Source organism: Podarcis liolepis, assembly GCF_965112155.1.
Source record: "Podarcis liolepis genome assembly, chromosome: 2".
Lineage (NCBI taxonomy): Eukaryota > Metazoa > Chordata > Lepidosauria > Squamata > Lacertidae > Podarcis > Podarcis liolepis.
The window spans coordinates 43,678,513-43,690,545 of record NC_139555.1 but is presented as its reverse complement, the minus strand read 5'-3'; the positions used below and the strand labels follow the sequence as shown (position 1 = coordinate 43,690,545).

At 49.0% G+C, this 12,033-nt stretch overlaps 1 protein-coding gene across 1 annotated transcript; it reads left to right on the top strand.

The window, feature by feature from the left end:
• Positions 1–1,713: 1,713 nt before the first annotated feature.
• LOC310700290 (CCN family member 1-like) lies at positions 1,714–11,899 on the top strand. The gene is made up of 5 exons (XM_083489547.1): positions 1,714–1,946; positions 2,932–3,148; positions 5,793–6,119; positions 8,484–8,689; positions 9,178–11,899. Exons 1-5 carry the CDS (start codon positions 1,896–1,898, stop codon positions 9,484–9,486), a joined length of 1,110 nt encoding a protein of 369 aa, XP_083345673.1. The 5' UTR covers positions 1,714–1,895; the 3' UTR covers positions 9,487–11,899.
• Positions 11,900–12,033: the final 134 nt, after the last annotated feature.

Genomic DNA, 12,033 nt, shown 5'->3' with positions numbered 1-12,033 from the left:
CAGGGCTGTGTGAATAGTTATCAGCCTGGCAGCTACAGTATGTGGCCAATAAATCTAACAGATTGTAGTGGGGGAGGTGAATTTATTGCTTTTACTTGTTACCTTTGGGAAACTGCTCTAGTGAACTCACAACACTTTCCATGTAAGTGGAGAAGGCTTATTTCAAATCTATCAGCAATTATAGGATGAAGATCTACCATGAAAAAATTATGGCTGGACCCTCAACATTGGAGGTAGTGGGGATCCTATCATATTATTTACAAGGATGGCTGATTTGCTCAAACTTTGGGCCCATTAATGTCTGTGAGGCACTGTTGATTTATGGTAAGTGGAAATCACCAATCTCTTATTAGCTCCAATATAGCCAGGCTAGGGGACGCGGGTGGCGCTGTGGGTTAAACCACAGAGCCTAGGACTTGCCGATCAGAAGGTTGGCGGTTCGAATCCCCGTGACGGGGTGAGCTCCCGTTGCTCGGTCCCTGCTCCTGCCAACCTAGCAGTTTGAAAGCACGTCAAAGTGCAAGTAGATAAATAGGTACCGCTCCGGCTGGAAGGTAAACGGCGTTTCCATGTGCTGTTCTGGTTTGCCAGAAGCGGCTTTGTCATGCTGGCCGCGAGATGAGCGCCGCAACCCCAGAGTCGGTCACGACTGGACCTAATGTTCAGGGGTCCCTTTACCTTTACCTTCATAGCCAGGCTCAATGATATCAGTTTTGTCTCTGCTTCAGTAGAATGAATGTAATTTACTTGAAAGCGGATTTAGCCCCATGCAATTGAATGACAGTATCAGAATCAGTTTAATATTTCAAGGTAAATCATTCATTCTCAAAATCCTTTTGCAGATCTTTGGTACTTTTGTTTAAAAAGGCAAACCAGGACATAGTTTCCCAATTATAAAATGTGATAAAGGATGAAATTTAACTTACACTATTGCAAAGATGTTTGATTAGGTACATATCCCATCCCTCCTCTAAGGGGCTAAGGAGAGGATGCATCCCCCCGCCCGCCACTTTATCTTCCTCAGCCCTTATCTGGTGGTGCTTGTTGCCCCCTCTGATGCCATTTTGGTACAATTTAATGATTTTACAATTGCAGGGTGAATATTGTGCGCGCGCACTCCGAAGTCTCGTTGATTTCAAAGGCGCTTACTCCCAAGTAAATGGATCACGCGCTTAGCCACATTCTGGTCCCCCAGAAAGACCCCACCCATTTGTCTCTCTCTGGTTTCGTGGGCCTTTGATCTGCCCTCGTGTCAGATCAGAGGCTGGCGCTGGCCAAGCAAACGCTGGCTTCCTTCTGCTTATTTTCCTTCGCCCGTGATTTTTTCCTTCGCTCTAATTTGTTTTTTTGCATGTCAGGAATGACTGTGGCCGCGGCTGCTCCTCATACTGGTATGCCTGTGCACTGATGTGCCCTATGGGAGCAGGAGCCTTATTCAGCAGTCTCCATAAAAGCGCTACTCTGCTTAGCGGAACACCCTGGCCCGCGCGAGACTACGCGCGCATCGCCTCGGAATGCACTAGCCTTCTAATTTTATGAATGACTCTATTCATTCAGCCCCTCCCACCTTTCCAAAGCCCCTCCCCTGGAATGTTTGGAAGTGCGCCACCGTTGCTATTGGCCGGCGAGGAGGTTCCTATTGGCTCCCAGCCCGGTAGGTGGGAGGGGCCCCGGGGAAATATAAATACAGAAACAACGTAGTTGCTTTGTAGGTACTGAAAGTTGCGCAAAAAGGGGTGTGCGGAGAGCTTACGGAGCCGAAGGATCCTGGGGACAATTTTGCAGCTGCTCTACGATCGCCCGAGAGTTAGTTTCTCGAGTCGTTTTATTTTATTTTATTTCATCTCCTTTGGTATTTTTGCTCCCTTTCTGGCGTCTCCTCCTATCCGACAGCAATGAGGCAGGCTGTCCTGTTTAGCGCTGCTTTCCTGCTCTGTATCTCCTTGGTGAGTAGCTCTTGCTTAGCCACCTCTTTCTCTTCCGCTTAAGCAAGTGAAATGTGCGCGCAACCTTGTTGATGATAACAGGCAGGGGTGACCAAGCACCAGGCAGCGAGAATCATTCGGGGAGGGGGTGTTTCATCAAATGCTAGCGAGCTCTCGCTAAACTCTGGATTCCAGTTTCTAGCTGGCCCCCCGACCCCCTCTGCTGGCTCTCCCGGTGGATCCCGGGCTCACCAACGTGACTGCACTCGCGGAGCCACATTTATTCACACGCGTCCCGGCCGGTGGGGGTGGGGGTTGATCCCCGGGTCCTGGGAGGTGTTCTGTGCCTCGAAGCGGTGCGGAATCGGGCCGGTGTGTGAGACTTCCTAATGCTTAAATCTGGCGAGCCTGTCCAGAGTGGACGCGCTCAGGAATAGAACCTTACCGAGCATTAAGGCGAGTTTTTAAATTTCCGCCCCTGTGGACTCCTGGGAGCTGCAACTCCGCCGCCGCTGTAGCCCCGGTGCCTCTGTGGCGGGGCTGCTTTGATGGTGGTGGCAGGGATTTTATTACGGAGATTTATTTGGGATGGAGGGGACGGGCACGTTGGTAGGGGAGGCCGAGAATGCCGGGACTCCGTGGCATGTAGCGCCATCTAGGAAACTATTTTGGTGTGGCCTTTAAAATAAATACATAGCAGGCGGCCAGGCGAAGGTTAAGCTCCGCGCGTCCCCAAAGATCCCACAAGCGCTGCAAGCTGTAAGAGAGGAGGAGGGCCCTGATCCGGAGCGTCAGCGCCCCAACTTGCCCGCGGAGTGCTCCTCTCGGCCAGCTTCCGCCTTTCCTACCTCCCTGGAGTAGTTCAGTCGGTAGAGCAGTAGACTTTTCATCTCAGGGTCATGGATTTGAGCCTCCTATAGGGCAAAAAGGATCCCTGCATTGTAGAGGGTTGCACTAGATGACTCAGGTGGTCCCTTCCAGTTCTAGGATTCCTCTCTCGTTGCAGGTGGCCTCCCGCTGCCCCGCCACGTGCCGGTGCCCCCCTGGTGGCCCGCCTCGCTGCCCCCCCGGAATCAGCCTGGTGCTGGACGACTGCGGCTGCTGCCAAGTGTGCGCCCGGCAGCTCAACGAGGACTGCGACCAGCTCTCGCCCTGCGACCCCCACAAGGGCCTGGAGTGCAATTTTGGGGCCGACCCCTTGGCAAATCGGGGCATCTGTTGGGGTAAGAGAGGCGAAAGGACGGAACGGAGGAGGGCTTCGACCTTTCTATAGCTGTTTGTTTGTGGGGCTGGCTGGAGTCATGGTTTATCAGTGATCGTAAAATGATAACTTTTGAAACCGTTTTGTAAACCTACCTTGCACTGTGAAAGAAACACAGTCTGCTGCTGCTGCTGCTGCTACTGCTACTACTACTAAATAGAATGTGTTTTATTTTAAGTTTCTATCGGGTTTATAAATGCTTTAAATGAATGAATCAATTTATTTCGGTCACTGAACAGAGTGCATGCTTTAAATAAATACAAAATAAACCATGCTTCCTGCTACTTAATCCTGTTGATGGTCATGGTGATAATTTCAGCTGAGTGTTTTTGTGCTTGCTGGTTACCTTTTTTCTTTTTTTGTATTTTATGTGAACTCTGCAAGAAAGTGCTTTGAAATCATTACTGCGATTTTAAGTTACTTTGAAATCATTATTGCGATTTTAAGTCGTACCCAGTGTGCTGGGTGTTGACCAGCAACCAACTATGTTGGGCAGTGGCATGTTATGTACTAAACTGGCACCTAATCACAAACTGGCACATAATTTAATGAAGGAGGAAGGAGCAAGGGCTTCTCCTCCAGCCTAGTCAGGCACCTTCTCTGTTGGGGCTAGACTAGGAAAGGATTTCCTGTTGATGTACATATTCTGCTTTGGCAATCATATCAGGGATGACTGGTCCCCGTGTCCCAGGTGTGTTTTCTTTTAAGAGGATCAAAGTCCGGAAGGGTTGGGCAGAGCCACCGTGAGGGCTGGTGAAGGTAATTTGCAGATGTAGCAAAATACGTCGTCTCTTATCCAACCTCCCTCTGGTGACGGATGTAGTTGTGGAATCCATCGTGGCATTGCCATGACGATAGAAAGGTTAATGGAAATCGTGAAGAGGCACAAAACATTGGACAGGAGTGTGTGTGGAGAGACAGTTGCGCAAATATTTTTGTTCCTGAAGCATTTTGAGAAAGCCAGTCTCTTGATCAAGGGTTTCCTTCAGTGCTTCTTGGAAAATTTGCTTGGGGCAACTTCTGTTGCCGGTCACCTAAGTAAGGCGAGAGTTGCCCCAAGCAAAATATTTGTGCAGCTTTTTCATGCTTGTTTGTTCCTATGACTGTTTTTTATCCTCCCTCTCTTGGTGTGTGCTTGCTTTAAAATGGCATGAACTCAGGAGTTGGAGAGAAGTGACTTTGTAATCCAGCCTTCACCAAGCTAGTGCCCTCCAGATGTTTTGAACAGCTCCCATCAGCACCGGCTGTAGTCTGGAACATCTGGAAGTGCTAAGTTGGAGAAGTCTGGTGTGAAAGAGATCTCTGAGGGCAGCTGGGCAGCGATGGGACTCTTGAGTTGTGGCTCCGCTTGGTGGAGGGTGAACCTCTGTTGCTCCCCTCTATCTCCTCTCATGGATGTGGTGAGCATTTTTTGCAGGGTCAGCCAGCCACTCATTCTTTTCCCCCCAGTGGGACAGAAAACCAGATTTGCAGACTAGGAGGAAGGGAGCTCCTTGGCAGTTTCTACACCAGGTATTTTGCTCCCTTCTAGGTAGCAGGTTTATGACGCTCACAGAAGAGCACACTTGCTTTTGGAAACATTGAAGGTCCTAGTAGATCTGTATTAGCATTCATCTTGTGGCTCCACATATGCAAGCTACATGTTACCTCTCTCTCTCTCTCTGAGCTGGGAGGTGATGCTGGAGGGCAACACTGTTCCCACGAGAAAGCATGTTTTCCCCACTCCTTCCTTGAGACTACTTCAATTCTGTACATTTACCAGGGTCACGGTTGTGTCTGGGACCACCTGTTTCCCTGTATGTCTGAGCACTGCCCCTTGCTGGAAAGTGTGAGAAGTAAGATCTTCGTTCAGGAGCACACATGCCAAGAAGAGAGCAAGGAGCAAGTGAAAAGTTGTCTAAATAGTTGCAGGGGAGTAAGGTGAAGGGCACATCTCTGTGGGCCAGGGGGAAGCACGCTGCATGTAGCAGATAGGCTCTCCAGGCGTGGCTCAGGCCTTTGCAACCCGATCTCGGTCCATGTGAGCTCTTCGCATCCTGTTTTCACATGGCTATTTAAAGCTCCAAACACTCTCTTCTTGTTGACATGGCCCCTAAAAACCTAGTTCTGCAGAGGAGTGTATTTCTCTTACCTACGACGCTGGCAGGTTAAGTCCTGCTCTGTTTTTCACATCCACAGACTCCAGGGATGAGGCTTGCTGTTATGTAGCTCACTCCCAGGTTGGCCTGAAGTTGCGGATGAGTAGAGGGAAGCAGGAAGTGATCTCAGAGTCCTCTCCCACCCTATCACCTCTTGGCTATTTTAAAAAATTATCTGGTCTCCCGTCATTGATCTGTGGTAACCATGGATGCCAATCCCTAACTAGACACCAGTTTAGGTGAATGGAGGATTTTGTGTTGCTGGGATGAAGACCATTTGCCTGTTGGCACTTATTTCAAAGGATCTCTGAAACTGCTGCCCTCGTGCAATTCCATGATGACTTCTTGAAACCGATCCAGATGCCTGTAGCTGGGTCCTCAAATACAGGGACCTTACAGTCAGCATCACTTTTTTATTTTTAATCCAACTTCTGAAACTGAATAACACATACCTTTCTACCTCCTCAGCAAAGCAAGAAGGCCGGACCTGCGAATACAACGGCCGCATCTACCAGAACGGGGAGAATTTCCAGCCCAGCTGCAAACACCAGTGCACTTGCATCGACGGGGCTGTGGGTTGCCAGCCGCTCTGCCCGCTAGAGCTGCCCCTGGCCTCCCTGGGCTGCCCCAGCCCCAAACTCCTGAAGGTGCCTGGCCAGTGCTGCAAGAAGTTTGTGTGCAGCAAAGGACTCAAGAAGTATGGAGGGGTCACCTTTGAGTACAACGCCAATGGCGACTCCAGTGACAATGAGCTCATCTATGTGGGCAAAGGCGGACACTGGAAAAACCTACCAGGTGAGGGCTGAAGGGTGCAGTCAGAGCTGTTGCGACTGGAGGAGCAGGAATGCTATTCAGCCTCTGCCTGTATTTATACCAAGAGGCTTGTGGCACCTTAAAGACCTAACACATCTGTTGTGGCATAAGCTTTCATGGACTACAGCAGGGATGGGGAGGCTCAGGCCCCAGGGCTGAATAAGTCCCGCCCCCACTCCCTTGGGACTTCCCCTAGGCCACACCCTCTCATCGAGCACACCCCCTATCCCCAGGCGACACCACTGCTTCGCTAGCCTGGCTTTGCACGCTTCCTGAGTCTTCTTGGCAGGCTGGTGTGTGTCTCTGAAAATGCCTCAAGCTTGCATGCGTGGACCGAGAGGAGCGTGTGAGCGAGTCTAGAAAGTAGGGTACTGTCTGAGTTAAAATTTGCACTGATTGCTTGGCTCCCTTTGCCTCTTGCCCCACCCACCCCTTGAACGCTTGAAGGTTGTCCAGATGGGAATGTGGCCTGCAAATGGATGACGAGACGAGTCCACCTGGAAGTTTCTTTTGCAACAACAAACATGGCTGCTCCTTTGGAAATCCTTAGAATGGAAGGCATCCCTTTATACTGGATGTTTTCCATCGTATTAGGTCACTCTAATGTTTGCATAGGAATAGAGTGTCTGCGTGGGGATAGTCTTGGGCACTATATTTGTGGTTGTTGCTAAATTTGGTGTGCATCACAATTTAAACAATTGCTTTGGGGACCTGAATATAGGTAGTTATGAGGTGATTTATGACTGTAGGGATTCTCCACCTCCCCAGCTTAGAACGATAGGTACCTTTGGACCAAAAAAACTAAAACTGCTTTATGAGCTGTGCAGCAGTGTGTTGCATCTGCCCCATGGGAAATGGCATAGCAAAGTAAGATGAAGCTTCCAGCCATTGCTTGTGAGACTGCATCTGTCAGAGGCATTCCCTTGTAGGATAATGTACTGTCGGATGTCATACCAGGATGTTTATTAGCAGGCCGCATTGCAAGGCTTAAAAGTCATCTGCTTACTGTGTGGCATTGCTCTTTGATGACAAGCTGCTCCTTAAACCGCTTTGGGACACCATCTCACCCATGAAACCTCCTTGCACTATCAATTTCTAGGTCCGTGTCTCACACAAGCTAGTGGCGATGTAGCTCCCTTCTCTTTTTGACAGCAATCTAGTGGCTTTGCTACTAACTCTCTAATTGGAATCCTGAAATTTCCTCCTGCCTCCAAGTACCTTGGTGTCTTCACTTCCTACTACTTGGGCCTCATGCGGTCTGTGCACCAAGGCACTGAGGGAAAGGTTGCGCCTTGAGAAGAAGTGCCTAAGATGCAGCTGGCCAAGTTTATAACCGTTTTGCTCCAAGGGCGGGAAATGGAAAGCTGGCACTGTGTTGCGTGGAAGCGGCATCTAAACAGGGTGGAGACACAGAACATAAATAGGGGTAAGAGTGGGAGTTGGCCTTTGCCCTTTCAGGATCTATATCTGATGCTCCCGAGGGGCAGGAAATGTGATCCTTCACTTGCATTTGCTTTGGTTCCCAGTTGCTATTTCGACTAAGCATGGCAGTGGTTGCATAAGAGAGGGACCGAAAAGCATTAAATCTGTCTGAGAGGGATTGTTCACACAATCTCCTGTATCACTCTTGCTCCCAAGTGATGGTTGGTTGGGATGCCACTACTCCTGCATATTTTGTTTTGTGGTTCCATGGCAAAAGAGGAATGCAGGCATTTCCTTCCCAGAAGACAAGAGTTTGCACCTACTGGGAATTTATTCTACAGATGCCAGTTTAGTCTAAATGGAGTTGATGGGTTCTCAGTTGCCAGAGTCCCGAACAGCCTCCACATCCACACCCTCTTCCCTCCATTTCCCCCCTACAAACTCATTTCCCATGTTTCCTACCCAACATGTGGCCTTGCCTCTTTCTGTAGTTGCCATTTTGAATGGTGTGGCTGCCATGGAGAAGAATCCTGCTGAGTCATCTTGACTTAGCATGATGGCAGCTAGATGCCTCTGGGAAGCTCATCTACAGGACAAGGAGACAATTGCCTTCTTCTGTTGCCCATTAATGCCTGCCTTCCGTTTGTGGAAGACACAGGAAACCTGTGGCTCCCCAGGTGCTGCTGGACTCCAACTCCCATCATTCCCAGCCAGCATGGCCAGTAGCTGGGGATGATTGGAACTGTAGTCTAGTAACATCCAGAGAACAGAACAGACGTGTTCCACATCTCTTAAGGAACTTAATCCCTTTCAATCTCATTTTATGCTTGGCCAATGTGTGTAGCTGCTGGCAGTACATTGCTCACCGTTCCCTTTGGGTTCAGAATGACAGTGCAGTAACTGGGATTCCCTTCTCTTCCCCAGCATGGAGGCCATTCTTCCAAAGCCACGTGGCAAAGCAACAGCACAAGTGCTTGGCTCAGACTACGGACTGGTCGCCGTGCTCCAAGAGCTGCGGCTTCGGCATCTCCACCCGCGTCACCAGTGACAACCCGAAGTGCAAACTGATCAAAGAGACCCGGCTGTGTCAGATCAGGCCTTGCGGGAAACCTGATTTTTCCAAACTAAAGGTGAGGGTTGGGAAGGCGGGAAGAGGGCGAGCAGGGAATAGGGGAGGGCACTGCTTACCACAGAAGCCCAGCATCTGGGACACGAGAGCAGAGTCTGCCTCACTCCCAACCATTCAAAATGGCAGGTTTTGGAGAATGAGAGAGCCTAACAGGAGGGATTAGGGCCCAAGATGGTGAGATGTTCTGCTCCAGGCTTATATTACAGGAATGGTGCCTGTGGGGCTAAGAGGTGTGTGTGCTTGTTTACTAGAAAGAAGAATAGCTCAGCTGGTTACAGCGTGGTGCTGATAATGCCAGGGTTGCAGGTTTGATCCCCCATATGTGACAGCTGCATATTCCTGCAACTGTCCCATGTTCCCTTCCAACTCTACAATTCTATTATTTTATTCCATGACTAGGTTCTCCAGCTGTATGCTTTGTGTGCATACAGCTTTCCTGGGCTGTATTCTTTTGCACACAGTGCAAATACTTTCCTCTCCTCTTTTCAGAAGGGCAAGAAGTGCTTGCGGACACACAAAGTGCGTGAGCCGGTGAGGTTCAGCTACGCTGGCTGCAAGAGCCCACGCCGTTACCAGCCCAGCTACTGCGGGTCCTGCTTGGATGGCCGCTGCTGTGTCCCTCTGCGCACTCGCACCCTGAGCGTGCCCTTCCATTGCCCGGATGGGAGCTCCTTCTCCAAGAACGTCATGATGATCCACACTTGCCAGTGCGGCCCGGCACATTGCCCGCTCCTCAGCGAACCTGCCATGGGCCCCCGGTACCAGCTCAATGGGGATATTCACAAATTCCTGGAGTGATGGAGCCCGCTACCCTCGGGAACTGAGTCGACACATCTCCAGTGACTCTGGATCACCCCTATGGACTTGAGGCCCCTCTGCCTGATGTCAGGAGAAAACAGGACATCCTAAACCTGCCCTGCTTCCATGAATGCAAATGCGACTAAAATTAGGAAAGGCAACATGGATTTTGGAGGTGCACTAGTTCCTCAGTATATGGGTTGATTACATTGTGCTGTGCCTGGGAGTCTAGAGATCTAGCGATTTGAGGAATGGATCTCATGTCGCTGGGTTCAATCTCTCCATTCAGCCCAGCCAGGCTCAGGCTGGAACTGGGCCTTGGGCAACAAAATGGGAGTCAAACAAAGAGATCTCCCCATTGCAGCCACTTTTAGGGCTCCACAGTCCATGATTTGGTCACAGTGCTGGAAGGAAGGAGGAAGCACAGCCCTTGCGCACTAGGGATAGCTGTAAATTCTCTGGTTTGATTTGCCAAATCCCAAGATGGACAGCTCTGATATCCTTAAGGTCCTTTGACTGGAAAGAGCAGAGGAGGATGCAAGGCAGATAACCCACAGCTGGACTGGATTGGGGTGAGGGGGAGTCAGATCTGCCCTGGATGCCTCCCTAAGATCCTACGGTCCTTTTTAGATTGAAATCTGGCAATGCAACCTCAAGACAGTCCCACAAATAATGAATTAGGATGAGTTTTGGTACAGAGTTCAAATTAATGGCCAGTAGAGGAAGCCATGGTGGAGTGGCAGTGCTCACTTGACCTCCAGGCAACTGAGTTGCTACTATGGGTGGAGGGGGCAAGGCAGTGAGAAGGTCACCATGGTGCAAATGCAGAGGCAGACCGGCACTCCTGGTGTGTTTGCACTGCGCTGACCTCCTCGCTGCCTGGCCCCTCCCCTTCCAGGTAAGCAGAAGCAACTTAGCTACCCAGAGGTCAGGTGATTGCTGCCACTCTACCATGCTGTCTGCTGCTGCTGCTGTTGCTTTTTTAACCCTGTGAATTATTGAGAAAATGGCCAAACAAGGGTTGACAGGGACCTGCTTCCCCTTCACCGCCTGCTGTTTGCACCTGTGCTTCTAATTCCTTCCTTGTCTGTCTCAGTTGGAAACCTTTGCTTCCCATTCTGTCCTCCTTTCAACCGAAGGGCTGCCTTGCCTCCTGCTCACAGCACACCCTGGTGGTGAGATGGTTTCATGGAGAGAAAGAAACCTGTTGGCAACAACAATGCGGAAAGGGAAGGGCATATCCGTGCACATTTGGCTTCTTTCTCCAGTTTGTGCTGTTTCCCAGCTCATCCTTCTGCGTGTTGCCGAACTGTTATTCAAACTTGGGTTGGGGGGAATATTTTTTAAAAAATTAAAATGGGGAAATCAGAGTAAACACACACATTGCAGACTGAAAACAAAAAAGAGGGAGGGCTGAGAGTTGAAGGAGATTTTCTGTGTTATTTAAAAAACCAGCAGACCCTATTTATCCAGATGTGATGGTAGCAGAAGGGAAACACTTTATCAAATCACTTTCTTCCTTTGAAAATCACTTTCTTCCTTTGAAAATCAGCATCTGCCTCCAGACTAAGACATGTTGATTTCCGGAACAGTCATTTGTAAAAGGCAATCCCCCATTTGGCGAGACTCTCCTCTCCAGCAATTCTGTTGCACCATGGCTAAGCTTAAAGAGACCTCCTCCTAGATTTATTGAAGCACTTTTTAATAATTAATCATGTTCCCTATATGTTCCTGGTGAGCAGCAACAGGGATCGTCAGAGAATAGGGGGGCAATGTTGGAACAGATATTAAACTGTTAAGTCTTTCTTGTCCTGTTGAGGAAAACTATATTTATGAGCGCAGCAAAGTAGGCTTTGCTACAAATAAGGAGATTTTATTTTATTTACCTTCTTTGCATAAATATTATAGCTTCAACGCTGGTTTGGAGTGTCGGCTATTTAGCTTCATAATGAAGCCTTCCTTGCTTTGCATCTTTTAAGCAGAGCTTTTGATTCCACTCTCCCTCTTGGATCTTAAAAGTTGCTAGAATGAAATGCCTGTCATTTCATTCTGGTGTTTGTGCCTCTTTCCGTCGTCTTGGAGGTTTGGGTGTAGGAAAATCATGACACTGCCCTTGCGAAAGGGCTTGATATAAAATGTTCAAGGGGTGTGTGATAGGTAACCTTGGTTGCTTTCCATTTCTACAGCCATCGCCCCTGAACTCCATTCTTCCCAATGTAGGAGGAAATTGGATTTGCAAAACCAGCAGGACCTGACCTTGGTTGGAACTGAGGGGTTCTTGTTATTTTCAAAATGTATTCTTGGGCTCTCAGTTATGATTTTAAGGCTACAATCCTAATCACATTCTCTTGAGAGTTTGCCTCACTGAACTGATTGGGTCTTACTACTAAGTAAACATGCACAAGCCTTCTTCATGAGATACTAGTGACCATATTTATCACATCCTCATTATTAGCAGCTGACATATATTTATTCTTTAAGTTGTGCCAAATGTCTTAATGGTTTCTTTTTACAGGTGAACCAATTTAGTAGATATGGGGAATGCAG